The sequence below is a fragment of the Drosophila yakuba genome, chromosome 2R (assembly GCF_016746365.2).
Source record: "Drosophila yakuba strain Tai18E2 chromosome 2R, Prin_Dyak_Tai18E2_2.1, whole genome shotgun sequence".
Classification (NCBI taxonomy): domain Eukaryota; kingdom Metazoa; phylum Arthropoda; class Insecta; order Diptera; family Drosophilidae; genus Drosophila; species Drosophila yakuba.
In genome coordinates, this window is record NC_052528.2 from 7,790,930 (window position 1) to 7,816,375 (window position 25,446).

Genomic DNA, 25,446 nt, shown 5'->3' on the forward strand with positions numbered 1-25,446 from the left:
TATTTCACTAGAAATACCTTTTTTTATAATGGTACGAATAAAAAACCAATACAAATTCATGTCGTGCCTATGTCGCTAAGTGCCTGGAAAGCGTGTCACGCTGACATCTCTAAGGTCTATTGCCACCAATGCAAAAGCCGGGTTAGCTGTACAAACCACTTTTAGTGCCACCCACTAATAAAAATATGGCCAAGCAAAATGAAATAGTCTTCGAGAATGCCCTAATAGTTATGTAATCGGAAAATTACGGGAACAAAGATCCGTTCAGTTGGCAGCCCTCCTATGGCTTATGCAAGCGTCGCCTGTGAATGGCAGATGCAGATGAAGAAGAAATTGGCGGCAAAATTTTGTTAGATTGTTTATTTAGTGTTTGAGTTTCTGGTACTCCTTTCATGGCATCCCTCTTCGGAGATGACGGTGTGGATGACCTGTTTAATGACAACCTTCCGACGGACCCGGATCAGCTTCCCAGCGATGGCGAAGGCGAAAAACTATTTGCGGACGACGAAGAAAACGGCGGAGAGCCTGGCAGCCAGGATGCCCAGACAGTAGAGCCTAAGAAACGAGCTGTGCGAAATCCCCGACCCCGACTCACTGTGGAAACACTTCAAGGTCCTCGGGGCATCCAAACCCTCGAAGATTATTTTAAGGACATAAAGTTTAAGGGCAAGGGTTACGAGAAAACGGATCTCGACGAAGTGCTACGACGCCTGCAGCACTGGGGTCATAGGATGTATTCCACCTACACCTTTGACGATGTGCTTAACAATATCGAACGGCTGGGCAAGAAGAAACCTCTTCAAGTGCACATGGCGCGTTATCGCCTCGGTCAGCTGGAGCAGATGCGTGCTCACGAAGCGGAAGCCATGGAGGAGGCGCAAGATGAGCAACAGGAGGGTGCCGGCGATGAACCCTTTGATGAGTTCGACGCGCTGCTAGGTGAACAGATTGCCATGTCTAGATTGGCGCCTCGCACCCCACACCAGAGGAAAATGTCCACTACCTCTGGTAACAGTACGCTGGTTACCCCCTCATTCTCCCGCAGCAATGCTGTGATGTCCACGCCGTATTCAGCTGTGAATGCTACCGTCGATCGAAATGGAGCTCCTGTGGTTCCAGCCTTCGATCGGAACGGAGCTCCGTTGGAATCGATGGACATCAGTGACTACGGTCAGCCGCTGCCACCCTCACAGCCCCCCACACCGGCGGCTAAGAAATTATCCAACGAACAGATGGCCAGGATTGCGGAAAACCGCAGGTTGGCGCAGGAGCGCCTGAAGGCCAAGAAGCAACAGGAGAACGCAAGTACAAGTTAATGTAATGCATAATATTTATGACATAAGAATGTATATTTTTAAAGGAATATTTTATAAAAATAAATGTATTCAATAATCATTTCGAAATTGATTTGCACAATTCAATTGTTCGGTTATCAACATCGCAACTGGCCGCACTCGCTTTAAATATACGTTCAATCTCTCATTTTACTGTTATATGTATTTATTTTAGTCGGAGACCGAGAACAATAAGTTAGAATTCGTGTGTAAAAAACTATATGGAGTGCGAGAGTATTTACAAAGATCATGGGTCATGATGGTGAGGGCTCGTGTAGAAATACTTCACAAGTCTTTAAAGACTAGTCGGGATACTATTAAGGTACTGGTGTTTAGTGGGCTGTGACCCATTCTAAGTGCTAAATCTAAGGGCTACTCTGGGCAGCGATTCGAAGAGACCCTTGGCTCCTTTCAGCAGAGCAGCCACAATGTTGACAAGCATAACATCTTCATTTGGAGTGCTCTGTGACTGGCCGTCTTGATCCTTAGGATCTGATCTTTCCTTGACGGCTTCGCGAATTACGTGCAGTAATCTCTGGTACAGAAACGATTGCCTGTAAATCGGTTTGGAGAGACTCAAGTGATCATCCTTCAGCAGATAGAAATCGCCGAAATCTATCTTAGAGGACTCTTCCGTGACAATGCGCAGTGGGAACTTGAACGAGGTCAGCATGGTGGGGGATCCTTCAGCTACACTGACGACCTTTACATGGCGCAGGAGTGTGTGCAAGCACCCCATAAAACGGCGGTGCATCTCCAGAAGCTTAGGCGAGTTCTCCTCCATCTCCTTTACCTCAATTGAAGGAGAAAGGATCATCTGCATGTGCTGCTTCCACTTGGCAATGGGTGAACCACGGTGTGGGGTTCCCAAAAATACAATGCCCTTTGTATTCTTGGCAAGCTGTTGGACCTTCGGCTCTTGGGAGTCCAGGGATTTGAGCAGTATTAACTTGGTCAGCAGGCCGCCCATGGAATGTCCTATCCACACGATCGGACGATCGTTGCCCACATCCGACGCTGAGATCCTGTCGAGCAATGTGCTAGCTCGCACATCGATGTGACCCTGGCCCTTCTCACACGGGCAGTACTTGGTGAAATTGGCAGACCACTCTGTGACCGCTGATGTGTAATCTATACCGAGTATTCTGGAATCTGGATAATCATCTGGCAACCATTCCATGGGCCAGCAGTTGGTGTACTCCTCACTTGTGTCCTGGTTCCGCCATTCACTTCCGCACACACTAAATTTTCCTACGCACTCCTCGTTGGCATTTATTGGAACATCAGGGTGGACGACTTCCCAATCCGAGTCCAACTCGGCTTCGTTTCTCAGTGTCTCCACGAACTCCTTGGTGGCTGCATCGCTTATGTTCAGACGCTGTTCTTCCACTTTTTTGCTAGCTTTCAAGACAGGATCTAGAGTTGGAAATAAATAGAGAATTAGTCAAAAACAAATAGTAAAGTGACTACCATCATTTACCTTTGATTGTTTCTGTCTTCTGGCTGCCATTGCCATTTCCATTGCCATTTTTGACGGCTTCGGGTTTTTGTTTGCCTCCATTCAGTCTCTTCTGCTCGCCCACCAGAAATACATCGTCTGTTTCGCTGGTGTAGAAGGCGTTTTTTCCATAGAGACCCAGCTCAGTAGGCTTTCTATCTCGCTGTCGCCAGGTAATAAAAACACCTCCCAGCAATCCGTGGACGAAAACAATGTCCGCCTTGGGCTTCCTGCGGGTGCGAACTCGCGGATGCAGGGGATAGACGTTTGGCGGATATGTGCACTGGTTCGGATCGTCGTAATCCAGATTGGCCATAGTCTTAGCCGATATCACCTGCAAGCGGAGATCGGGGCATTGTTGCCACTCCGCGAGGGCGCCCACCCAACCAGACGTAAAAAAGTGTTCCACGGCATCGGGCACCAGAGACATATTTGCCAACACTTTGCACAGAGTCGATAAGGTCTCGTTGTCGTCGTTAAATATCTTTCGGAGCTCCATAAGATGCACGAGACCTCCGTCCCTCATAAGCCTGGCGGAGACCTCGGGATCCTTTGTGATGTGGTGCAGGAAAGAGATGATTTCTTTCAGTAAATCCGTGTCGGCTGTGGAAAGGACTATTGTCTGCTCCTGAGTCAAGTATTCGTGAATGTCCTCCTGCATGAAAACCAGATGGAATTAGTGTCACGCAAAATGTGGTGGTTAACATCGACTTACAATGGGATCCTGATCGGGAAAGTATTTGCTGAAGAAGTGGTCAACACAAGCCATGGGTCGAAGGCGGGCCAGCATTACGTGGAGCTCCGAGAGGAGCATCTTGGGATTCTTGATGCACCCACGCCGGGGGACGGGCATGAACCAGCGTGTGTCGGCGTTACAACGGGCCAAGGAGACGGCCGTGCGGGCATCACAGATTTGGGCCAGATGCCGAAAATCCCAGTCCTTCAAATGATCCATGCAGATAAGCTGCTGGACCGCCTTAAGCCGTTCTGGCTGGCTGCCAGTTTGGGCGATATTGAGCAGTCGCCAAGCCACCGAGTGCTTAGCCGCCTTCCACCATTTTCCAATCGGGTTAATGATCACGCTGATCCACTTCTTCTCGTCCTCCTCCTTCTGCTTTAGCTTTCGCATGGACTCGCGGTAGATGTGGTACTTGATGTAGATGTACTCGGCGCGCCGTTTGTCCGGCTCCGGGGATTTCTTGTCCACATACTGGGAGAGGAACCGGTGGACCTGAGGCGACTCGTACAGCAAGAAACCAGCGCTGCAAAAAAATCCAAAAATTGTTTAATATAGATTTTAAACATGTGCAAATATGTGAAACATGTTACAGCAAAGTTTTGCATGACCGCTGCTCCTTTTTTTCTTGGTATTTCTTTAAAAACATTTCAACTTTCTTAAGTCCTTCGAATCAATAATTTTGAAAGTATAGTTTCTTTGATCCCATTCGATTTACATTGATTTCTTATCAGTCTCAACTTCCGTTTGATTGTTCTTTTTTCTTGATTATTTTGACCTTAAATAACAACAACACCTTTTGCTGCCAACTATTTGTTATTGAGATAAACGCGAGATAAACAACAACAAATACGAATCCGAAGACTAGTTTGTTTATTTTTAAAAAGTGGGCGCGTCACCTCCTAGTGCAAAAACAACTATCCCATTATCCCATTCCTCGCGTTTAAAACACGCGCCAAGTGCAAAATTACAAAACAAACAATCACAATAACACTATTATCACTTGTGATAACAGAACTACAATTTCGCAGGGGGCACTAATACTGCGCACTTTGATGGCGCCATGGTAGTTTTGGCAACTGTTTTTTTTCAGTGTTTCCCTTTTTTTGGTGGGGCCTTGAACAGCTGTGAACGCACACGCTAATGAAGAAGAAGAACTCGAGGCGAAAACAAAAACAAACTTCACCAGCTTGCTATCTCACTTTTACAAAATCGTACGTTATGTTTTGATCGTGTTTCGCCTAACAAAAAAAAAAGAGTCTGTATGTGAACAGCATGATATAGACCAGGAAAATACGCTTTAAAAACAGAAATACTTTTTCTAAATTATGATAATATAATATTTCATCAGCTCTTACTGTATTCTTATTTATTAAAATGTTTGTTATTTATGTTTAACTGAAATAAAATCCTTTACTATTACTTTACTATTTACTTACTTACCAATTCAAATGCATTTGTTAATTTAAGAGCTATAACCATATTATCAACTTCCATTTAATGTCACCCCACCAAACGCCTTTTGATTGTAACCAGTTTTGCACTAATGCCTGATTATTCACCACGCCATTTGTTGTAAACAAATGACGTCACCGGTGCAACAACACCCATTTAGTATATGTAATGCGGAAAACAAGAGCTGTTGTTGTTGTTGTTGTTGTTTATCTCGATATAAGCATATAATATGTATAGATCGTACGACTTGATCGGTGCCATGAGGCGCCTCGTAAAATGGGGCAGAAATAAATGAAAACATGTGCAGACGAGCCCCCTAAATCGTAGTAAGCCCTGTAAAAGTTGTGAGTCATCAGGATATTTGTTTTTGAATTACCTTTTTTCGCTGCACAAAAAGGAAAATTAAATGCGAAAATTCTTTAGTCTTTTTGGTAGAACATTTTATTTAGATATTAATTACACATTAGTAAAAATCAAAATCCGAAATTTATCTAACTTTGCGGAAGAACATATTTTTTAAATAAAAAATGGATTAGCACGTTCTTAATAGGCAGCTATTTATATATATATTTTTTTTGTGTACTGCGCGGGTTGAGAAATGGGTTTGTTGTGGTTTGCATGGGTTGACATGGCGTGATTTACTTACGCAGTAATGAGGCCAACTCCTCCAAGGCCCACTAACTTCGGATGACGGCGCAGCTTGGTCTTGAGATCCTCCAATGACATTGCCTGCTTTCTGTTGATTTTGGTTTAAGTGTTCCTTTGTTTTTCAGTGTAGCACTAGGCACACACAGCAACGGGATTTACTCTTTAATCGGCTGCCAAAAGTTTGCTCAGTTTTTCACACTTTAAATTTAGACGATTGTATCACACACACTGGCCCCTGCAAATTGTAGCACTAGGGACTGTTGTTTAGCTTTGTGGCTGTCACTCTGACTGTTTATGGTTTGTTTTGTGGCTTGCTTTTGGTTGTCTGCTGAGCTGTTATTGCTGATGTATTTATCAGGCCTTTCGTTTTTATAAACTAGCCGTTGGTGTGACCGTGTACGACTGTCAGCTGTTGCCATTCACAGCGAGACAATTACAGCTGTTGACAAACAGTTGTGGGGGGTGGAAAGCGTTCCCAAAGCATGGGCAGGTGTAGTTGACGTTGCCAGGGGGTCGATTTATTAAGAATTATTTTCACTAGCATCTTTACATTTTCAGAAAAACAGAAACGTTAGTTAGAGAAACTGAAAAGCTGACAGAAGTAATTTTAAAACATTAAAATGAAATATTAAGTACGGCCGCATGCCAAAGAGAGGAAAATAACTCACCACCACCAGCATTCGCCGCGAAACGCGCCCGCTGCACAGCTGACTGATAACAAAAACGGAAGGGGAGAAATTCTTTTTGGGGTGTATTTATTTTGAGCCACTATTATTTGCTAGCATTTAATTAAAGCAGATCCATCGGCTTGCTTGTAAAATGTCCTAGTGTCCGCTTTCCAACGCCGCGTTCATTGATTGCCTCGAGTTCAGGTTCAGTTGCGGTAGCCGCTGGTTCGATGGCTTTTCGCGGACTCCCCGCCTAAGACAGACAGCCGAATAAATAAGAAGCGCTGCTTGTGGGTGGTGGAGCCAGGTGGGTGGTGTTTTGCTGCTGCTGGAGCCCTGAAAAGCAGCCACTTGGTGGGAAGGCGCCAGCCCGGATAGGCCATAAAACCTAATTTCCAGACGGCGCTCAAATACCACAACTTCCACAGCGCCAGACACGCCACGACGCACAGCAAAGATGAAAATCCATTTTCGGGAACAGTACGGCAGGAAGGGGGAGGAAATCCTCTATGTGACGCCAGCAGGTGAGCAAATCGATCAAACCAACAAGCCGGACCTGGCAGGCGAAAGTTGTGGGAAAAGTGGGCATGTAGCTCTAGGCACTAAGAAACTTAGGAAACACCATTGGAACTGTTTGAGCTTAACTCCAATAATTAATTTTCTGGTGTATTATTGTTGTATCATTTTCAATACCCTATCATCTTTCTTAAAGCGGGTTGACCTTTAGAGCAAGTTTTTATTGTTAATCAGTCAGTTTCTCATTTTTTCATTACTCCAACATATTTGTACCAAATCTATTGTTTATTGAACATTTCAAAATGAAAATAAATTTTTGAATAATAGTTAATTTGTTTAGTTTTATCTAGTTAATATTGTGTTTAAATCTTATAGGCATTTAAAATATTGTTCAATATGTAAGTGCGTACTTAGATATTCTTTTTATTATATAAATGGATATACATTATAAAATATTAGGTTATTTTATTATTATTATCTATTATTTCACTATATTATATTGCCAACTCCAGATCAGAGCAACATTGTGCGCGTGCCGCTGCGTGGCGACAAGCTGGTCATCCAGGAGAAGTTCCTGCTGTTCCGCGTGCTTCAGAAGGTCTTCCTGCCCAAGGGCTATCCGGATAGTGTAAGCGAGGACTATGCGGCATACCAGATTTGGGACACGGCCCAGGCCTTCTGCAGCACCATCTGTGGCACCTTGTGCACACACGCCATCTTGAAGGGAATCGGCGTGGGCAGTGAGAACATCAATGCCTTTTCCGCCACGGCGACTTGGATATTGAAGGAGGGCAGTGGACATGTGGGGCGCATAGTGTTCGCCTGGTGGCAGGGCTCCCAGTTGGATGTGGACTCAAAGAAATGGCGCTTGCGTGCGGATTTTCTGAACGATCTGGCCATGGGCATCGAGATCTACGTGCTTCCCAAGTATCCGCACTTCAGCACTCAGATCCTGTGCTGTTCTACCCTACTCAAGGCAATTGTTGGCGTGGCCGGAGGGGCCACAAGATCGGCCCTGACCCAGCATCATGCCTTGAGGGGGAATCTGGCGGATGTGGCCTCCAAGGACAGTTCGCAGGAGACGTGCGTAAATCTGGTAGCCTCCTTTGTGGGCCTGTATCTCCTTTCACTGATCAAGAGTCAGGCTGTCCTGTACACCATCTTCTACGTGGTGGTCAGCCTGCATCTATATGCCAATCTGAAAGCGGTACGGGCGGTATGCTTGCGAAGCTTTAACGAGTCACGCTACTTGATTGCCCTGGAGGAGTTTTTCAGGTCGTCAAGGATGCTCAGTCCGCAGCAGGTTGGTACATCATTGAATTGTCGCAAAATTAGGTTTTTTTTTATCTAAACTTATGGTGTATTACTTATAGGTAAACGCAATGGAGCGAGTGACTGTTGGCCAAACGGTTTCTGTGTCTCTGAACATAAAGCTGGGACTGAGCGTTAAAAATCTGATTGACGAGTACAAGAGTAGCAGCGTCATTGAGAACATAGTGTCCTCGTTTGATCCACACGAGCACTTCATCATCGCAGAGACCAAAAAGTGTCTCGGTGTATATCTGCACTTTGAAACGCGTCCGCAGGATGTGCTGAAGGCGTACTTCTTTGCTGTGTCCTATTTGCAGGACAGGAATCAGATTAAGGAGAAGTACTGGGACATTCAGACAAAGTGGCAGGAGTTTTTGGCGCTAGCGCAGCAAGAGGGTAGGCATTAATATATCCCATTTGTAGTAAAGACTTAGCTCATTTTTCTCTTTCTATTATACATAGGTTGGCTAATCCATCAGCACTTGCTGATGGTGGACGAATACCGCTTAGACTGGAAGGTGTAGGAGATGGTGACTTTGATTGCTTGATTTTAACCGTAGATGCTTGCTTTGACCTGAAGAATTGATTTCATTGGACTTCATTATCATTCTCACATATCTCACATGGCTACCATAGAGCAAAAATATTGATATTAACTAAGTGGTATTGATATTAACATAGATTTAGCTTTGTGAAACATCTTCCAACTAACTCTGCCTTAGCACAAAGTAATGTTTGTAACCGATATTTGATAAGATAATTTAGCCCTGCTTTTACCCATGAATTTATCGGAAGACATTATTTCAATTACTAGCTGCTACTAGGACTAAAAGAGACACTAAAGAAAAAAAAACAATCTATTTTGTAAGGACTTATTGTAATTACGCATTTCGATATTTCGAAAGCAATACATTTTTAGATTATAGTCATGAAAAATCTCACAACGAACTACGGAAAACCAGTTTCAATTGCATTCTGAGCAAAAAGTGTACAAAGTTTTAAGCTTTTTTAATGCTAAATGTGCAATAGTAAGTTAATTATTAGCCTCAAATATCTACAGAATAAGTTTGCGTCCATTTTTGCTTAACTTTAATGCTTTTTAATAAATGCAATATATGAATTATGTGCATACCGTCTCACCACGTAAATGATTTTAATGAAACAAATAAAAATAAATCATTTTAAGAAAAAGAAATTATATATATCACAACTTTTAACAATAAACAACATTTTAAAAATTATGTGTGAGTTTTTAATAGTTTAAATTTTGTGAGAGCGGCGTATACCTTGGTCATTCACAACGAATGCACGCTTATTCTTTATGGCTGTGAATGTCACATTGTGAAAAAGAAGACAACACGTGCGCGCATTCAACGTGTGTTATTCTAGTAAAATTTTGTTTTCTTGCGATTCCAGCTTTTATTGAGAGATCTTATAAAAATTAAAAGGTTTTTAATTATGGACAGTGAGCAGTCAACGGCTGCAAAGGCTTCAGCTTCTATTATTAAGCCGCCAAACTGCGACACACCTTTTGAATTGGGGAAACAAAGCGCCTTGGAAGCGGACTTATCACTAGATAAGGTGCAAACAACGCCTACAGGTAAGCTTAAGAGCTTTGTGAGCGATAAATTCAATAAAAGACATGGAATTGTAATGCAGAAACAACGAATGCAGTAGGAGAACCAGTAGAAATGGAGCAGCATGTGGAGAATGAATTGGTCAATAAGTCAACAACAGCAATCGCATCGATATCAGGCCAAGAAAAGGTCGCGGATTTAGATCATAAGGAGCTTCAGGATGCGAGAATGGAGTGCGAAACATCAACAGATCAAGTGGCCCAGGGAAATCCCTGTAAGAAGCCACCTCAAGAAATGGATTGTGAATCGTCTGGCCAGCCGGAAACCACTCCTTCAACAGCGAAGGACTCCCAAAAAGATTCCTCTGGTGCTGCAGACACCATTACCGTACCTCAAGTTCAGCCCGCTCCAGAGGTTAGTCCATGCTCTCAAGCATGTGGCCTCAGTCTTTTGGCTGCCTACAGCTCTGATGACTCAGATGTAGAGGTAGTCACTTCAGCGCAGAATGGCGACAACGAAGTGATTGAAGTTCCAGTTTCGGACCCCACGTCCTCCACCACCGCATATCGTCCAGTGGTAGCTGTTAGCTCGGACGACGAGAACTCAAAAAGCAGCAGCAGTAGCAGTGACTCAGACTCCGATTCTGAAGGAGAATACCTCACGGTACTTCGCAAAAAGATAGACAAAAGAACCAACACCGTAGATTGCGACGAGGATGACGAGGACTTCGATGAAGATGGGGCCACAGGAGATCGGTCTCGCCGTCGGCAGCCCCCGAAAGTACGTGGAGAAATGCTACTGGATGACCTACCTCCCATCCATCAGCTAGAGATTACTGTACCCGAGGATGAATGCGTTGAACTGGGCAAAGTTCAATCCATCGTGGATCAGCTTGTTTTGGTTTCCGTGCTACCGAATTCCATGCTATTCGATCTGGACACCGTTTTGTTCTTGGAGAAGGGTCGCAAGGTCCTTGGTGAAGTGTTCGATGTGTTGGGTCAAGTGTCGGATCCACTGTACTGTGTTCGATTCAACAGTAACCAACAGATCCTAGATAGAGGCATCAAAATTGGCGACGTGGTGTACTGCGCTCCAAAAACCGAACACACCCAATTTGTGATCCTCTCTAAGCTGATGCAAGTTCGAGGATCGGATGCTTCGTGGGAGCACGATGTAGAACCACCATCCCGCTACGTAGATCACTCGGATGATGAAGAGGAAAGAGAAGCCAGGGCAGAGCAACGAAAGCGCCGCCAAAGGGATCGCACCAATTCCACTGATTCCGTGGACACAGTAACCTCGGTGGCAACAACAGCCCCGGAAGCTTCTTCAGTAGCTCCTCCTCGCCAGCGTGGACGTCGTGGCCAACGAGAGAGTTTCCGGCAGAGCCAGCGACCCTCCATTAACCAAAACAACCAGAATCAGCACCGAGACGAACAGTATAACTACCATCCAAGCTATAATCCAGGCAGCTGGCACTCCAACTACTACCAGAACTATCACCAGGCAGCGGCTAACTTTAACATGTCGCAGCAGCAGCCTGGAATGCCCTTTCCAATGCCCAACTATGGCTATGGCATGCCATATGCCATGCCGCCAATGTACCCCCACATGTACCCGCCACCACCACCCTTTGCTCCACCTCCTCCGAACAACCATTCGCATCAAGGACATCCGCCACCCAGCTAGAGAAACGTAAGACAATTCAGTGAATTACTTTTATTATTCCAATAAAAAATCTTAATCAATTGGCGTGTGTATTGTTAAAAATGTGTTCTGGGTTGTTCAATAAAATGCATGAAAGGTTCATTAGATTTGTATAAAAAGGTACTTAATCTGTGTGGGATCATTAAATACGGTTACGGGTGTAAATATATAGGCATATAAAACATGTGTACCTGGCTTTGCTTATTATCTTACAGCAGGAAGCACTAAGCGGCCGAAAACAACTTCAATGTGTATAAATATGCTTGCTGGCTAATCTAAAATATATATAAACATGTTTATGTGCGTACTTGTGCACTTTTTGTATATATTATTAGGCTAACAACAGTTGCCTTAAGCTGAGACTTGGATGATACTTTTTAAAATTTCCTTCAACTGCTGAGCAACCACAAAATATTCTGATTGAGCTTATTCGAGCAACCAAACAAATGGACCGGGATGGGGTCATCCATTCCCAGGACCACGTAGGCACGTGAGAATGTGACAATAAGGGTAGGAGCACTCTGCACCGCTCCAAGCTATTTACATTGCAACAATAAAGTAAACGAAACAACAATGGGGCCGGTTTGGGTTAATTTTCGTTTATGATTAATTTGTAAATGTAGGTTCAGAAAGTAATCTTTAGAATAGGCAAGGACTTGGGTTCTTTCATTTTGTAATACCTTATTTTCGTTGTATCACATTAAACGTTTGCGCACGTTCAATAATATTTTAGAATATGGGAATATTTCTTTTTTATTCCCACAATATGTATGCCAATATAAAGTGTATATTGCGTTCTTGAATTAATTAAAAATATTTGGCACTTTTCTCGTTTGAATACGTAAAACTTGATATGATTTTTTGTGTTATCGCACAAAAGGAGTTGATTTAAGATTACTTTCGCTTCTACGTATTTAAAGTTTCTTCAAATTTGTACAAAATTAACCCATTCCAAGGCGGGTAACAATATAAAAAATTCACTGTTTGGACTTAAACTTTTAAAGATATTCGATCTGGTTTCGAGGTTTGAGCAAAACCACCACCGCTGTTATGTTGTCCTGCGAATCCCGCTCCTTTGCAGCCTCTATCAGCAGTTTAGAAATGTCGTCCAACTTCATTGAGGGGTCCGCTAGGGACTCGTAAACGGTTTCGATTATATGCGACTCGGGTACGTGATCCCACAGACCGTCGGTGCCGAGTACGAGAAAGTCGTGAGCCTCATTTAACTGCACATCCACGAAGTCCGGCTCCGCGATCACTGCCTCCAAGCTGTAGTCGCCAATAGAGCGGGCCACGTTCAGAATGCCGTTTACACGCCATTGCCCTTGGGCGTAGAGCACTGTTCCGCCGGCTGCTTCTATTCTCTTGCGCTCATCTGGGTTTTCTGGCTTGTGCGGTTTCACCAGCTGCAGTTGAGTTCGCTTGCCCACTAGAAGGGCCTTGGAATCGCCAACCCAAGCTATATAAAGCTGATCCTTTGTGACCAAGGCACACACGCTGGTTGTGCCGCTAGTGATCTTCTTCTGCGTGAAACGCTCGTCCGCCAGCAAAAATGACGACTCGAAGGCATTGCGATAAAAGTCTGAGGAGAATGCAGCAGGCTCTGGATTAGCTTTAAGCTGATCGGCCAGCAGTTGAGGAAGCTGGCTGGTGGCATAGGTGGCAGATAAGGAGCCAGAGTGACCATCAAAGACGCCAAAAAAACGAGAGTTCTTGTCCGACAACTCGTACATCTCACCAAATCGATCCAGACATACACAGCGATCCTCCATTTTTCGGGGTTTGTTCTTCACAGCGGCAGATGTGTGCATGGGTTCTTTTTTCAGATGGCACTCGTTTTCAGGCTCTGCCTCATCACCAAAGTCCTTAAGGCGATCCACCTCCGAGTTATCGGTGAGTTTTAGGATATACCTTTCAAACTCACTGGCCACGAACTTTTGCAGTTTAAGAAGATCGTACTGTGGCGGACCCTCCACGGTGACTTCGCACTCCTTGGCAAAGCACAGATCCTGTTCCAGCTGCTGCGTGCAGCGGTGGAGTAACTTCATCCGAAAATGCAGCGGACATCCCCGAGACTCCAGTTGCTTCCAAATGGCTGCGACCAATTCGGCATGACGCTCCTCGCCGGACACTTTATATGTTTCATTGGCGGTACGGGTTACACAACTCCGGCTGACCACCTCCTCGCTTATGGCTGCTGCCTTCTCCGCCGTATTGGCCAGAAATCGCTTGAATTCCACCAGGTGCGCACATTTCGATGCGGGAATCGCATCTGACGACATTCTTTTCAAGGGTCGCGTGTGCCCCAGTTCTTGTTGCCGCTGCTAGTGACGTCGCACGATCATGAGTTAATCAATGTTAGTTGTTGCTCAACGATGATTCACGCGCGCACTGCATTTTATGAGTTTTTATGTTGTTATTGTTTGCGTTCTTTTATGTTGTTTTGCTGCGAACTGAACTGTACTGGCTCGATAAATTTACTGTGGCTATCAAAATGGGTTCGGGGTATTCCTGCCTCCGAAGTTTGGGTTCCCTGTCTTACTCCAGTAACGCTCTGCAGATTACCGAAAACCTCATCATATGCATCATTGTTTTATATTTAGAATTAAAAAAAAAACCTTATAATAAAATATACACATTTATATACATATATATTTATTTAAAGTGAAGACAAGCTATAATTGATCTGAAATTGTACGGTCACACAGCCACCGGTGGCCAGCTGATTGTTATTGTTGCTTTTGTTTTTGTTACAAAATCACTTATGATTTCTGTGTTTTATGCAAAAAAATGATAAAACTTTAAACGCAAACTGAAAAATAACACAGTTAACTATGAGCACGCCACTGGAACAGCAAACGGAAGAACGGGAGGCATTGCAGTCAATATACGAGGGCGACACGAACTTCAAAGAAATAGATAGCGTCACATTTCAATACAAAGTAAGCCACATGGATACAAAATGCCAGCAAATATGATAATTTTGAAAATATTAAATGAACTTTTAGTATGGCGAAGAGGATAACTACAAGTCTTTTCTGGTAGAGGTCAAGTGGGGCGAAAATTACCCCGATGAGGCGCCAGCAATCAATATGAACACGTTTTACAATAGGAATCTGTAAGTGGATCGCTATTCTGTGGAAGGTTGAAGTAGGGCTAGCTCTAAAGACTTAACTTATTTAATAGGCTGCCCGTTGTCAAGGAAGAGATCCAAAAGGCTCTGAGTACGGAAGCCGCCCAATGGCTGGGTTGTGGAATGACCTATACCCTGTTCGAATGCCTAAAGGACAATCTGGAGCAACTGACCGCCGAACAGCCCGAATCCGCACCCGCTGTAGCATTAGTGGATGATGGCGTGGGTGCTTTAAAAATCTCCGACCCCAATGCCGACGCAGAGTCAAGGAAAAAGGAGCCCAAAAAGGAGCACCTGACTAAGGCGCAAAAGCGCCGGCAGTGGGAGAGAACCGATCACAAAGGAGACCGGGAACGCGGTTGGGATTGGGTGGACCTCGTCAAGCATTTATCGCAAACGGGTGGAAAAAACGATGATGCTCACACTGCCTCCGAAATCGCAGCGTCCAACGCTCCTGCTCTACATCCCCTAAACAACTAAAATGCCTACCACCTAAATAGGAGTAAAAACGTCGAGAAAACTTTAAATTGAAATTAAAAGCCAACACTATTTTTATGTGATCGCAGTCACATCTATCATAAAATCTATTTAAAATTATTAAAGGTTGCAACTTTCGATTAAGGTGCGTAATTTAAAAGAAAGTGAGGATTGGTCTTTTAAGGTTATATTAACTTACAAGACAAACAAAACGAATTGACTGGAAAAACTTTATTGACGTTTATAATAGTTGCGTTACATGATGGCTGCATAAAATCATAGTTTAATACAAAAATTAAAATAAAAATCGATTATAATACCGGGATTTGCTTTGCAAGGATCAACATTGACAAGGATAACTAGCGATAAAAACGATCAATCCAACTGTGTCGAACGGGTCCGCAGGTATATGACTCAGCCTAATTAAAGACTCCTTCGGCCCGGACATTTAGGGCATCCAACAAGGAGCCCATGGGTGTGGAGGGAGCAAAGCTCTCGATGCTGTTGGTCAGCTTGTTCTTAATGTTTCGCAGTCGCAAGGAGGCGTGGATGAAGGTCAGCGAAATGGGCAGCAACACGGTGAAAATCGTCAAAAGCACCGCGCTCAGCAGATGCAGGAGGAGATATCCCCCGAGCAGAGCACCGGCCAGTATGTACCACTTCTGTTGGGCATTCTGCTCCGCTGCATTGGCATTTCCCCCTGTCAGACGACTGGCGATGAAGTTCTTCTTCGACTTTCCACTGAAGAACTGCCAGATTACGCCTATGATTAAAGCCTGCACCAGCAGACCAGTGACAATCTTTGAAGGATTGAAGAAAATCATCAAAACGTAAATCGTAAGGAAGAGCAGAAAGTAGTTGGTTTGGTAGTACAGCAAATTCTTCACTACCCGATTGCCCCACTTCTCGAAATCCTTAAGATTGGGCAGTTGGAATCGGGCCGATCCCAGGATAAAGTCATCGAGTGTTCGGAGAGGCGGCAACTGAAGATTGCCGGACAAGGCGGCGGCTGCATCGCTTACGGAAGTGGAGGGCGCTGTCATGGTCTTCGGGTTCTTGCGGGTGTCCTGGTTCCTCTTGTCCTGCTGAAACAGCTTCTGGTAACTCGGTTGACGTAGGCTCCGTGCGACGTTGCGAACCTCCTCCACGTTGAGCAGATTAGATGTCAACTGCCGAATTTTCGGCCGCAAGCCAGTGGTTTCTGATTTTCGCCTTTTCCCGGGCAGCAGACGTGTCCTCTCGTCGTCAGTGAACCAGTCGTTATTGTCCTCTTGATCACTATTCTCCTTCAATCCTCGGAATTCCAGCGTATATGTAGATTTTTACACGACTCCGTCGTGACATTCGTGCTGACTAACAAGCAATGACTATGGGAGTCTAGTGGTGAGCTCGTGATTGCTGCCTTGAGTGCACAAGATGGACATGTATAAACTGGGCGCATCTATTAACTTTAGTTTCTGCGAGTAGTAGTAGTGAGTAGAAATCTAATTTTCACAGAGATTGACATTCGACGAGCAATGTATTACTTGTGAGAGTCGTGATTAATATGTTCCCAACAAATTGCCCATCATCAAAGGTATCGATAGGTTAAAATGGCGTTGCCATACCCAAATTCAAAAATATGTTTTGAAATAAAACGAAGCTAGTATACACTTTTTCTCTACTAGCAACGGGTGTAATAAATTTGTCCATTAACATTTATTAAACTTACGATAATCTCATTTTATATATGCCCTCAATGTTACAATTGCCCGCTCAACAATTTAAATTCCTAGTGGTAGATAAGCCCATGTATAGGGATTTAAAGTAATATCTGTATAACTATATTTTTATGATTAACTGTCCCGTACTTGTGTATTTGAACGTTCTCACTTAAAATGATTATTTTTAACTTCAATTTGACCACATTCAAATTAAATTCAAACTCTCTGTCAAATAACAAGGATGTGGTTCTATTTTTCGTTAAATAGACGGAAGTGTAAGTACAGCTAACATAATAAAAATTATTAAATAAAAATAACTAAATTGTGGTTCACGGAAATTATTCTGGAAACGATTTTTACTGATGTGTGAATGTTTGAGAAACGGGTTGGTGGTGGTGGTGGGTAGTTTAGAGAATCAACCTAAACATTGTTAAACAATTATTTATATTAATATTCATGATAAAATTAGGAATAGTTTCTCTGTTTATCCTCCGACTTGGACGTTGACTACGACTACTTAAAACTTGGTTCAAGTTTTGGTAATGCGTTGCAGCTGGTAACACGATGATGCTTTCATTTGGTAGGTGGTGCTTGGTTACGCTTCCAGATCATTAACGAATAGCACCTCGCGGTTTTTGAGTCCCACGTCCTGAAGGCTTTTGCTCAGCGCCTCGTTGGCTTTGTCTGCTTCCCCAGCGGCATCAACATTCGCTTTCGAGAAAAGCACCCGCTTCGGGAAATTCGTTGTGACCTCAAACTCATCCGGCGAATCGGGATGGCAGAAGAGATAGTGATAAACGTCCTACAAAAGAATAAAATCCTTTATACCGACAAAACAGGCAATCTCACTTCTCTGCAACGTACCTGCATCGAATCCGTCTGGTTAAAACGTCGCTCTAGGCGTGTTCCACTGGGCAGCTTGAATACAACTGCAATGGCGCCGACAGCATCCACTGACGGCTCGGATGGCACCAGAGTGGCTAGCTCGATCTTTTGCCGGGCAATCTCCTCCTTACGAAGCTCGACATCGCGTCGAGCTTGTTCCACAGCCTCCTCCGCCTGCCGGACAGCATCCCGCTCCCTTTGCCGCTGACGCTCTTTCTCCTCGTCCGCAAGCAAACTCTGCTCGTAGGCCTCGTCCTGCTGTCTTCTTAAAGTCTGTGTAAAATTACGCTCCAAGCGATCCGCACGCGCTTGACTCAGCCACACTTCGTTGGCGTTTGCCACCGACTGGAGGCGACGGAGCAGCTCTTCCGGCGTGCAATCCCCCTCGAAACGTCCAACGATCATCATGCGATTTGCCCGAAGGCTGATCATTACCATCGTTGGGTAGCTGCGCACTGTGATCGACTGCATCACACGATAGCCCTCCGGCGTGGCTACGTCGCATCCCCATAACAGAGTGTGTGTGTTAATAAAGTCAATGACTGATCTCGACGACAGTGTGTTGCGGCAGAAAGATTCCACATCTGGATTCTTGGCGGGATCCTTGTGCAGGTAAACGATTAGAAAGCGCAGCTCCTGCTTAGCATCGTTAAGGGCCTGGGCATATGTGCCCTGATAGAAGATCGGGTGCTCGGGATACCTTTCGTAGTAATCCCTAATAAACTTCATCACATCGCCTAGTGGATCTGTCACCAAGCGGGCTTCATTTCCGCCGCCCAGGTTCACGAAAGCACTGACAATGCTCGTCAGCGTGGAGTAGAAGTATTGAAACACGAAGTTAATTACGTATCCGATGATTCCCGTGAAGCTGCGGGGTATGGGGCCACTAGGCACCCGGCTCACCGTCCTTCCGCCAGGCATGTTGGCGGAAAACACCTGCTGTAGGAAGCGGTCGTTGACGACAGCGGGCGCTCGGACATCTGTGGAGGCGGCAAACATGGTGGGACGCCCTTCGCGGATATTCAACTGCTCCTGAAAGGCCACCTGCAAGTTTAGATATGCAAAAAGGTTAACGGGAACAAAATATAAATCTTTATAAAAGCGCAAAATATAAATATTTCGTATAAGTAAAGGTAATAATGTATAATACTGGTTTTACTAAAGGAGTCTAATACGAATTCTATCTTTAGTCGCCAAATAACAAGCACAAAACTTGTTAGTAGTAGTTTGTTTTCCGCCACCACTGTACGTAGGACTGGCATCTTACGTGTCCCTGTTATTCTGACATTCACTGTGTGGGCATATAAACATATGCATACCTCGAGATCCCATTGGTGTCTGATCAGGACGTCGCGGCAGACGTTCATGTCCTCGATGCCGGTGAGATCCTGGAACTGCAGCACCTTCTCCGTCTGTTCGTTTGTTAGTCCGTCCGCTTCCATTTTTCCAGCAGTTGAAGGCCTCCGTTTCCAGTTCCTTGTTGTTGATGTCTTCTACGCAGTGCGTGTGTGTGTGCTTGTGTGGGTGCCAATGGGCCGTGACTGTCCCAGTGGTGTTGTTTTTGTTGTAGGCTGGCCTTTGTCCAGTGGCTCAGCCGCTGCGGTGGGGGACGGGGGATGAGTAGCGTGGTCCTTAATGCTTCTACTGGTCGCCAGGAATCATTTCAACGCACGCCAAATTGCCGCACTAGATGGTTTTTATCATTTCTCGGCAATTTATTTTTTTTCCGCAGGTGATTACTTGCTCTTCTTCTTGCCTTTCTGCCAATGATCCGATGAATTTGGTTGTGAATGACTAGTGTGACCGCACTGGCCGACGCGTTTTCACCGCGGATTCAAGAGGCAGCGGATCAATGCGCACTAACAATTTTTGTTCGCTTTTTGAAAATTATTTGCATAACTATCTGACGCAGTAAAATACAGAAACAGATAAAAGGTGATATTGACAGATATCTAAAAAGTGTAAGAAGAGGGGAGAGAAATTGTAAATACAATTTTATAAAATTTTAATTTTATTTTTAGGAGTAGTGGAATCAGCCTGAATCAGCCTCAAAGGAAAGATTACGAGTTTTGGAAATTTCTGGTAATAAAGCGGCGGGCACACTTTTTAATCAATCCGAACAAAAGCACTCAAATTTGAATTGTGTAAAAGTCCTCAGAAGTTAAGCAAAATGTATGTGATTTCAACCTCTAAGAAGACCGTGCTCTCCGATTTCGCGGATCTGGAGACAAAGTCTGAGTATGTGCACCAGAGTGCAGAGCCGACAGACTTTCAGTTCAACGGCCAGCGCCGGGTCTTCGTGGAGGTGGATAAAATGGCGGGCTTGGCTGTGATGCGGATAAAGGAGAGGGATGGCAAGAGTAAGAGATAGGTTTGGACCCCAACTCCCTCGGAAGTAATAAACACCCAATTCTTCAGCGCCCGAGATTCAACGAGTCCGTAAACTCACCATCGACAATGCCTTCTGTGTGGCGTGTGCCAAGCAATCCCTGGAGGAGATTGCTGTGGGGCAGAGCGGTTGTGTTAAGCTATACAACTTCCGGACGGCACAACTCATCCATCGGTTTCCGGCGGATCCGCAGAGAAGCACTGTCCTCTACATGGACTACAACAATACGGACGAGTATATAGCCGCCGTTCGCGATGTCGGGGACATCAGTATCTTGGGCACCAAGACCAAACAGAAGACCAACTCCTTTACCATAGATGGCGAGTAAGTTAATGAAGTCCTAAAGTCCCTATAACAGGACCATCTAAGAGCATAATTGCTTTAACCTTTCGCTATTCTGTTAATATCAGCTCAACCCTTGTGCGCTTTCATCCGAGCAAACGCTTCCATCTGTCGATCGCTTCCTATAAAGGGGCCGTAACCGTCTATGATGTGCAGGGAAAGCGGAAGATCTTCCATGCCAGCGAAGCGCACAGTGCTCCCTGTCGGGACATCAGTATGTGCGCATCCCAGCCGCCACTGCTGGTCAGCGTGGGCTACGATTGCAAAATAAACGTCTTCGATATTAGACAATATCGTGGTCAAGCCTCCACGGATCGCCTGACCAACTTGCATCCGCTATCTACGGTGGCGCTAAGTGAATGTGGGACTTACCTATGTGCTGGTAACCTTAAGGGCGAATTGATTTCCTATGATATGAGGAGTAGGAAGGCTCCGTTGGCCGTGAGGAGTGTACACGATGCGCTTGTGACACGTGTAGCCTTCGTGCCTGTGCCAAGTGGGGATAGCCAGCAGAACAGTAGCCTCAACAACTCCGGAAATGCCACTGGATTGGTGACCGAAGCTCCTCGTGTCGAGCGTGTTCCTAGCGATGAGTTGCGTAAATCAATTGCCGCTAATTTTTTGAGCTCCCAACAACAGCTTAACAGTCTTGTTCACGGCGTGGCGGCGCCTAGCATAGTTCGCCGTGATTCCTTTTGCGAGTTTTTGGATGCCCAAGGTCCGAGAGCTGTAGATCGTATGTCCACGCGCTTGGGCACCTCTTACAGAGACAGCTTTGACTGGGAGGCGCTCAACCGGAAACCGCATCCTAATGAAACTGCCAACCGTCAAAGTCTTTGTCCGCCAGTGGGATCTGGCCCGAGCTCGGTGGAAAACTCTGTCAACAGCTCCACCACGGAGTCACTACAACGCAAGTTACTATAGCGTTTTTTTTTTTTTTAGTTTTAACAAGCTTGTTATTTGCAGAGACCTTAAGCGGCCCACTAAAGGATCGGAGCAACATTTCCGGAGAGGGAAAGCTGATGAAAATCGCCGAGACGGATGAGCTCTGCGAGGAGCAGTCTGCCAACATTTCCGTGGCCAGCAGCACAGGAGGAGGCAGTGACAAAGAGAATCCCCCGCCGGTGGACCCCGAATTGAAACGGCGTTTGCGCTTGCTTTCAGCCAGTCGAAACAGTACCCCGCACCATGCAAACATCACACCTCAATCGTCAAATCCTCTGTTAAAGCCTCAGCAGTTGCTGGCCAAATCGTCAAGCGGACTATCCGCCCAGATGGATGTAGATTGGCGCAAAGAATTCAGCGAGCTTCGAGATTTTGTAGATCAGCGCTGTGAGAGGGTGGAGCGCGAACTGGAGTACATTGGCTTCTCCAATCAGCGGCAGCTGGCTAATAAGATGACGAATTACATGAAGCAGCAGGTGGAAAACACAAAAGAGATCCGAGATGCCCTGGCTTTACTACTCCAAGGAGATAGCTTCATGCGCGAGTTCTCGCGCCTACAAAATGAAAATGAAATGTTGAGGGCTAAGTTGAAATTCTACCAAGAGCAGGAGCAAACTGAATCATGCGGAGAATAAACTGCGCGGGAGACATGTTTATAATTTATTAAAACATTGTTAGTATTGTATTGAATTTATTGTTAACTGTTCCCTTTTTCAAAATACGCTTGGCGTTCCATTAATTTTTCTGAAGCGATGATTAAATCATCAAACTATTCAATTTATAATTCAAAAATGTTAGAATATTTACCTCGTCTTAAAATGTTTTTAAATTCATTGGTAATATAGTGTTGGCAAAAGTGTAATGGAATGGAAAAGCTTCTTTGAATATATTTTGTAAAACACTTTTCACTTTTTGTACTCCAGCTTGAAGTGATCATTTTTCGGCTGCATCATGGGCATGTCCACCGAAATGGTCCTGTTGAAGTTCTCGTAGTCCACAACGTAGCGTTCGTATTGGGCATCGTAATGAATGATATTAACAAACCGCTGCCCCCAGAAAATCTCCCTTGGAAGATAGGACGTCTTGGCTTCTGTCATCTGCGCTGTGGCCGGCGAAGTGCCAACAATGGACACGTACAGCTCGAATTGGGCAGTATTGAAGAGTTTTGCTGTGGTGAACTGAAACAACGGACTCGTCTCATCGATGACATGGCACACTACATCAGGCCAGAGAATTATCTGCTCCCCATTCCCCTCCAGCTTCAGTTCCACGTGACTTTTCACAGTCTCACCTTCGCGCGTGCTGTCAGCGAAACAGATAAGATGGATGTTTATAATAATTGCATGTTTAATCCAGCTGCAAGTACTCAAATGGAAGGTCAAGTTTATTGAGAAATTTCCAGTGATTTAATATTTAAGGAGTCAAGTGTGATTAGATATATTTTAAGTTGTTTTTATACTTATTATTTATACATACATATATAGCAAACTTACAAGATAAACATTTAATAGAAAGATTTATAGTATAGTATTAGCTTTGGAGTTCTTATGCAAAACAAATCTTCAGTTCCCCGGATACGATATGGGTTTAGTAATTTCTCGAAAATGCGACAGTGACTCACCGTTTATCCACGATCATGTACACTCGTATTTTGGACTCAATGGACTGCTGCTCGCGGGGATCGCAAACGCGAAAGAGCAAACAAAGCCTGCCGTCGCGATAACAGATCTACGTGAGATAATCGCTAAAGGATGGATCTGAATGGGTGGGCTCCCAATGCTCCCAATGGGAGCAGCTTACTTACCACCGCCTTATCGCTGAACTTCAGCTTGGTCAGTTGCCTCGCCGGCCGGGCTGTCTTGGCATAGATCACGCTCACCATACAGCCCTCAATTAGGGCCGCACTCAACATCTGCATGACAAACAGAAAGATCGTCTCCGGACACTCCTCGCTGGCGTACTTTTCGCCGAATCCGAGGGTCGTCTGTGTTTCCACAGAGTATATGAGCATGGCCACCCAGCTGTGCACTCCGTAGATACAGGGGTCCACGCCCTCTCCCATTCGCCTACCACTGACCGGATCGAAGATGAAGTCACCGTGGGAGTAGGCCACCACGTAGCAGAGGGCGGCGAAGAGCAGCCAGCTGAGAAAGTAACTTCCCAGGAACAAAGTCAGCATATATTTCCAATTCAGTTCCATCTGCGCGATTGTAAGAAAACGATCTTTATGGATTACCAATGATGAGCATGCACGAAGTACGACCCTTACAAGTTAAGTCACTATACATTCACCCAATTTAGCAAGTGGATATGTGGTTGGTTAATACGTATTTATTAATATGTGTGAGTATTTTAGTCGGTCATGGTTTGATTAATGTACTAGAAACTATATGCTAAACGTGACGCGCTCGCTTTGGCTAGGATTAGACTTCGAAAGATGGGAACCCAGGTGCGGTGGCTCATTGGCCAACTCATCGAGTCTTCGTTGAATACTGGGCGTTATGCTATACACATCCGATCGCGGATATACACATTGATCGGCTTGGGGCGTTGACGTTTTCCTGCGGCCGAACCAGGATCTTACCAGCGTGGTGACCAGATCCCGCATGTAGCGCCAAGACTTCTCCGGAATTCGCCTGAACACAACGTTCTCCTTGCCGTTCTTTTCCATCACGCGATAAAGGCTTCGTCTCTGTCCATTGGAAGATGGTCCGGATCCCAAATCTGGCGTAAGCTCTATCGTACTGCCTGCCCAGTCGTGTGTGTAGGGGAAACTTAAGATGTTTAAAAAATGTAAGGAAGGTTTATTTCTATGAACTTTTGATGTTATTAAAATGATATTATATAATCTTAAGTTAATGCCATAATACACATAATATAATTGTAAAGCTACTTCACTCACTTTTGCTCGCTGCGTGTTTCCAGGTGATCTACGGCGGCTTTTGACCTTCTGCGTCGTACGAACCCCGGGCTTTCCGGATAGTAATCTGACGCATTGACCGTCTCCTTTTCGGAGGAACGAAGCAGTGGCTTCTGCTCCAGTGGCTTGGGCTTCACCGGCATGGAGGTGGAGCGGTGCATTGGAAGGGACTCCGTGGCAGCAGCTCCCAGGGGAGATGCGTCCGATTGCATGACCGGGATTCAGCTATTGCCGCCTACGCAGACGCGAGATTACTGACGAGAGCGTGGCCTATAATTGTCGGAAATTCGGGGCAATTTCACTCGAACACGTAAATCTGCGTTTTAATTTTAATTGAATTAGGCTGCAGTGGCCCACGACTACGATTTATAGAGAGAGAGAGCTCAACTTGATTGTCTGACCGCTTGACACTGACTAAGTCCGGGTCCATACTATCTGCCCCTTGAAGATGTGCATTTGGATTTATTTATTATCTGGATCGTGGGGCATATCACAGCGGTTGTCCGTCGCCCGTCAAGATTAGTTGCTCGAAATGTGCCCCAAGATTTAAAGTAAAAGTCGGTCGCTATCAGTGTATTTATTTTGCGAACGATCAAATATTGTCCTAAGTCTGGCAAATATTTTACTTTTTATTTGTCGGGAGGTCAGCACAATCTTTGTTGCATCTCTTTACTGGCACTGGATATTCTTTGGTAAGAATTTGGCGCCTACGTAATCAATCGAGTCACTTGTGTACGGCCTTTTATCGCTGGCGGGGATACAACTTTAAGCCCTCTCGCACCCATACATAATATAATTGTACATTATTTTAAACATAAAAATTTAACATTAACTCAAGCTATATTTTTTATAAATGTTAATATATATGATATAAGTCATAAATAATAAAACAAGAAATTTTGTGCCAGATTAAAATGGAATAGGCATAGCAATCCTTCGACCAAATTTAAAGATTTAAATAGCTAAGATCGCAACCAGACCGGTTGCGTTCCAGGCTAAATCTTTCTATGTAAAATAAATGTAAGTATAGTATAACCTATGTATAGTACCTACATCCTGTAGGATGTCAAATTTCGCATCCGCTTTTTGAAGTTTCTGAAATATATATATTATAACATTTTTGCCCAAAGCCGACCCAGTCAAAAGTGCAGCTCAGCTAATTTCAAAAACTTGTAACTTTTTATTTAAACAGTGGGAGCGTT

The 25,446-nt window shown here is 44.7% G+C and overlaps 10 protein-coding genes across 11 annotated transcripts; 5 read left to right on the plus strand and 5 right to left on the minus strand.

Annotated features, from left to right (window-relative positions):
• The first annotated feature begins 257 nt into the window (after positions 1 to 257).
• LOC6529601 (protein TIPIN homolog) lies at positions 258 to 1,482 on the plus strand. The gene has a single exon (XM_002090559.4). It carries the CDS (start codon positions 393 to 395, stop codon positions 1,314 to 1,316), a length of 924 nt encoding a protein of 307 aa, XP_002090595.2. The 5' UTR covers positions 258 to 392; the 3' UTR covers positions 1,317 to 1,482.
• LOC6529602 (protein SERAC1) lies at positions 1,313 to 6,066 on the minus strand. Its single transcript, XM_002090560.4, has 4 exons — positions 5,670 to 6,066; positions 3,548 to 4,094; positions 2,815 to 3,487; positions 1,313 to 2,750 (listed from the first exon to the last, which is right to left on the minus strand). Exons 1-4 carry the CDS (start codon positions 5,747 to 5,749, stop codon positions 1,687 to 1,689), a joined length of 2,364 nt encoding a protein of 787 aa, XP_002090596.1. The 5' UTR covers positions 5,750 to 6,066; the 3' UTR covers positions 1,313 to 1,686.
• Positions 6,067 to 6,370: 304 nt separating this feature from the next.
• On the plus strand, positions 6,371 to 9,114 carry LOC6529603 (RUS family member 1). Its single transcript, XM_002090561.4, has 4 exons — positions 6,371 to 6,863; positions 7,368 to 8,158; positions 8,229 to 8,562; positions 8,629 to 9,114. Exons 1-4 carry the CDS (start codon positions 6,797 to 6,799, stop codon positions 8,688 to 8,690), a joined length of 1,254 nt encoding a protein of 417 aa, XP_002090597.1. The 5' UTR covers positions 6,371 to 6,796; the 3' UTR covers positions 8,691 to 9,114.
• Positions 9,115 to 9,511: 397 nt separating this feature from the next.
• LOC6529604 (H/ACA ribonucleoprotein complex non-core subunit NAF1) lies at positions 9,512 to 11,491 on the plus strand. Its single transcript, XM_002090562.3, has 2 exons — positions 9,512 to 9,766; positions 9,826 to 11,491. The coding sequence occupies exons 1-2, from the start codon at positions 9,625 to 9,627 to the stop codon at positions 11,430 to 11,432; spliced, it is 1,749 nt and encodes a 582-aa protein (XP_002090598.2). The 5' UTR covers positions 9,512 to 9,624; the 3' UTR covers positions 11,433 to 11,491.
• Positions 11,448 to 13,921, minus strand: LOC6529605 (protein phosphatase 1E). Its single transcript, XM_002090563.3, has one exon. It carries the CDS (start codon positions 13,730 to 13,732, stop codon positions 12,449 to 12,451), a length of 1,284 nt encoding a protein of 427 aa, XP_002090599.1. The 5' UTR covers positions 13,733 to 13,921; the 3' UTR covers positions 11,448 to 12,448.
• Positions 13,922 to 14,186: 265 nt separating this feature from the next.
• On the plus strand, positions 14,187 to 15,224 carry LOC6529606 (RWD domain-containing protein 4). Its single transcript, XM_002090564.4, has 3 exons — positions 14,187 to 14,392; positions 14,459 to 14,568; positions 14,637 to 15,224. The coding sequence occupies exons 1-3, from the start codon at positions 14,285 to 14,287 to the stop codon at positions 15,061 to 15,063; spliced, it is 645 nt and encodes a 214-aa protein (XP_002090600.1). The 5' UTR covers positions 14,187 to 14,284; the 3' UTR covers positions 15,064 to 15,224.
• A 52-nt stretch (positions 15,225 to 15,276) lies between these two features.
• Positions 15,277 to 16,561, minus strand: LOC6529607 (PRA1 family protein 3). The gene has a single exon (XM_002090565.4). It carries the CDS (start codon positions 16,101 to 16,103, stop codon positions 15,480 to 15,482), a length of 624 nt encoding a protein of 207 aa, XP_002090601.1. The 5' UTR covers positions 16,104 to 16,561; the 3' UTR covers positions 15,277 to 15,479.
• A 424-nt stretch (positions 16,562 to 16,985) lies between these two features.
• On the minus strand, positions 16,986 to 19,567 carry LOC6529608 (FAS-associated factor 2). 2 transcript variants are annotated; one of them, XM_002090566.3, is made up of 4 exons: positions 19,389 to 19,567; positions 18,968 to 19,334; positions 17,628 to 18,692; positions 16,986 to 17,565 (listed from the first exon to the last, which is right to left on the minus strand). In XM_002090566.3, exons 2-4 carry the CDS (start codon positions 19,088 to 19,090, stop codon positions 17,359 to 17,361), a joined length of 1,395 nt encoding a protein of 464 aa, XP_002090602.1. In that variant the 5' UTR covers positions 19,091 to 19,334; positions 19,389 to 19,567; the 3' UTR covers positions 16,986 to 17,358. The 2 variants fall into 2 exon arrangements, with proteins under 2 accessions (XP_002090602.1, XP_039229269.1); XM_039373335.1 differs by having other exon boundaries at positions 18,968 to 19,567.
• A 127-nt stretch (positions 19,568 to 19,694) lies between these two features.
• On the plus strand, positions 19,695 to 22,225 carry LOC6529609. The gene is made up of 4 exons (XM_002090567.4): positions 19,695 to 20,008; positions 20,067 to 20,361; positions 20,448 to 21,289; positions 21,346 to 22,225. Exons 1-4 carry the CDS (start codon positions 19,819 to 19,821, stop codon positions 21,957 to 21,959), a joined length of 1,941 nt encoding a protein of 646 aa, XP_002090603.1. The 5' UTR covers positions 19,695 to 19,818; the 3' UTR covers positions 21,960 to 22,225.
• On the minus strand, positions 21,999 to 24,664 carry LOC6529610 (ATP-sensitive inward rectifier potassium channel 11). Its single transcript, XM_002090568.3, has 5 exons — positions 24,227 to 24,664; positions 23,909 to 24,098; positions 23,129 to 23,524; positions 22,946 to 23,052; positions 21,999 to 22,626 (listed from the first exon to the last, which is right to left on the minus strand). Exons 1-5 carry the CDS (start codon positions 24,454 to 24,456, stop codon positions 22,230 to 22,232), a joined length of 1,320 nt encoding a protein of 439 aa, XP_002090604.1. The 5' UTR covers positions 24,457 to 24,664; the 3' UTR covers positions 21,999 to 22,229.
• Positions 24,665 to 25,446: the final 782 nt, after the last annotated feature.

What these genes read in the sequence shown, in the direction of transcription:
- LOC6529607 (XM_002090565.4), bottom strand. Translation starts at nt 16,103, where the DNA reads ATGACAGCGCCCTCCACTTCCGTAAGCGATGCAGCCGCCGCCTTGTCC.
- LOC6529610 (XM_002090568.3), bottom strand. Translation starts at nt 24,456, where the DNA reads ATGCAATCGGACGCATCTCCCCTGGGAGCTGCTGCCACGGAGTCCCTT. An exon ending in GGGATCTGGTCACCACGCTG is followed by an intron (nt 23,525 to 23,908) that starts GTAAGATCCTGG and finishes ACAATCGCGCAG; the next exon opens with ATGGAACTGAATTGGAAATA. An exon ending in TACATGATCGTGGATAAACG is followed by an intron (nt 22,627 to 22,945) that starts GTGAGTCACTGT and finishes TTTCGCTGACAG; the next exon opens with CACGCGCGAAGGTGAGACTG.
- LOC6529603 (XM_002090561.4), top strand. Translation starts at nt 6,797, where the DNA reads ATGAAAATCCATTTTCGGGAACAGTACGGCAGGAAGGGGGAGGAAATC. An exon ending in GGATGCTCAGTCCGCAGCAG is followed by an intron (nt 8,159 to 8,228) that starts GTTGGTACATCA and finishes TATTACTTATAG; the next exon opens with GTAAACGCAATGGAGCGAGT. An exon ending in GGCGCTAGCGCAGCAAGAGG is followed by an intron (nt 8,563 to 8,628) that starts GTAGGCATTAAT and finishes TATTATACATAG; the next exon opens with GTTGGCTAATCCATCAGCAC.
- LOC6529606 (XM_002090564.4), top strand. Translation starts at nt 14,285, where the DNA reads ATGAGCACGCCACTGGAACAGCAAACGGAAGAACGGGAGGCATTGCAG. An exon ending in GCGTCACATTTCAATACAAA is followed by an intron (nt 14,393 to 14,458) that starts GTAAGCCACATG and finishes ATGAACTTTTAG; the next exon opens with TATGGCGAAGAGGATAACTA. An exon ending in ACGTTTTACAATAGGAATCT is followed by an intron (nt 14,569 to 14,636) that starts GTAAGTGGATCG and finishes CTTATTTAATAG; the next exon opens with GCTGCCCGTTGTCAAGGAAG.
- LOC6529604 (XM_002090562.3), top strand. Translation starts at nt 9,625, where the DNA reads ATGGACAGTGAGCAGTCAACGGCTGCAAAGGCTTCAGCTTCTATTATT. An exon ending in GGTGCAAACAACGCCTACAG is followed by an intron (nt 9,767 to 9,825) that starts GTAAGCTTAAGA and finishes ATTGTAATGCAG; the next exon opens with AAACAACGAATGCAGTAGGA.
- LOC6529605 (XM_002090563.3), bottom strand. Translation starts at nt 13,732, where the DNA reads ATGTCGTCAGATGCGATTCCCGCATCGAAATGTGCGCACCTGGTGGAA.
- LOC6529602 (XM_002090560.4), bottom strand. Translation starts at nt 5,749, where the DNA reads ATGTCATTGGAGGATCTCAAGACCAAGCTGCGCCGTCATCCGAAGTTA. An exon ending in GGAGTTGGCCTCATTACTGC is followed by an intron (nt 4,095 to 5,669) that starts GTAAGTAAATCA and finishes ATTTTTTTGCAG; the next exon opens with CGCTGGTTTCTTGCTGTACG. An exon ending in GAAGACAGAAACAATCAAAG is followed by an intron (nt 2,751 to 2,814) that starts GTAAATGATGGT and finishes TTCCAACTCTAG; the next exon opens with ATCCTGTCTTGAAAGCTAGC.
- LOC6529601 (XM_002090559.4), top strand. Translation starts at nt 393, where the DNA reads ATGGCATCCCTCTTCGGAGATGACGGTGTGGATGACCTGTTTAATGAC.
- LOC6529608 (XM_002090566.3), bottom strand. Translation starts at nt 19,090, where the DNA reads ATGGAAGCGGACGGACTAACAAACGAACAGACGGAGAAGGTGCTGCAG. An exon ending in GACACCAATGGGATCTCGAG is followed by an intron (nt 18,693 to 18,967) that starts GTATGCATATGT and finishes CTAAACTTGCAG; the next exon opens with GTGGCCTTTCAGGAGCAGTT. An exon ending in ACCAGACGGATTCGATGCAG is followed by an intron (nt 17,566 to 17,627) that starts GTACGTTGCAGA and finishes ATTCTTTTGTAG; the next exon opens with GACGTTTATCACTATCTCTT.
- LOC6529609 (XM_002090567.4), top strand. Translation starts at nt 19,819, where the DNA reads ATGTATGTGATTTCAACCTCTAAGAAGACCGTGCTCTCCGATTTCGCG. An exon ending in TCCTTTACCATAGATGGCGA is followed by an intron (nt 20,362 to 20,447) that starts GTAAGTTAATGA and finishes TGTTAATATCAG; the next exon opens with CTCAACCCTTGTGCGCTTTC. An exon ending in CACCACGGAGTCACTACAAC is followed by an intron (nt 21,290 to 21,345) that starts GCAAGTTACTAT and finishes TGTTATTTGCAG; the next exon opens with AGACCTTAAGCGGCCCACTA.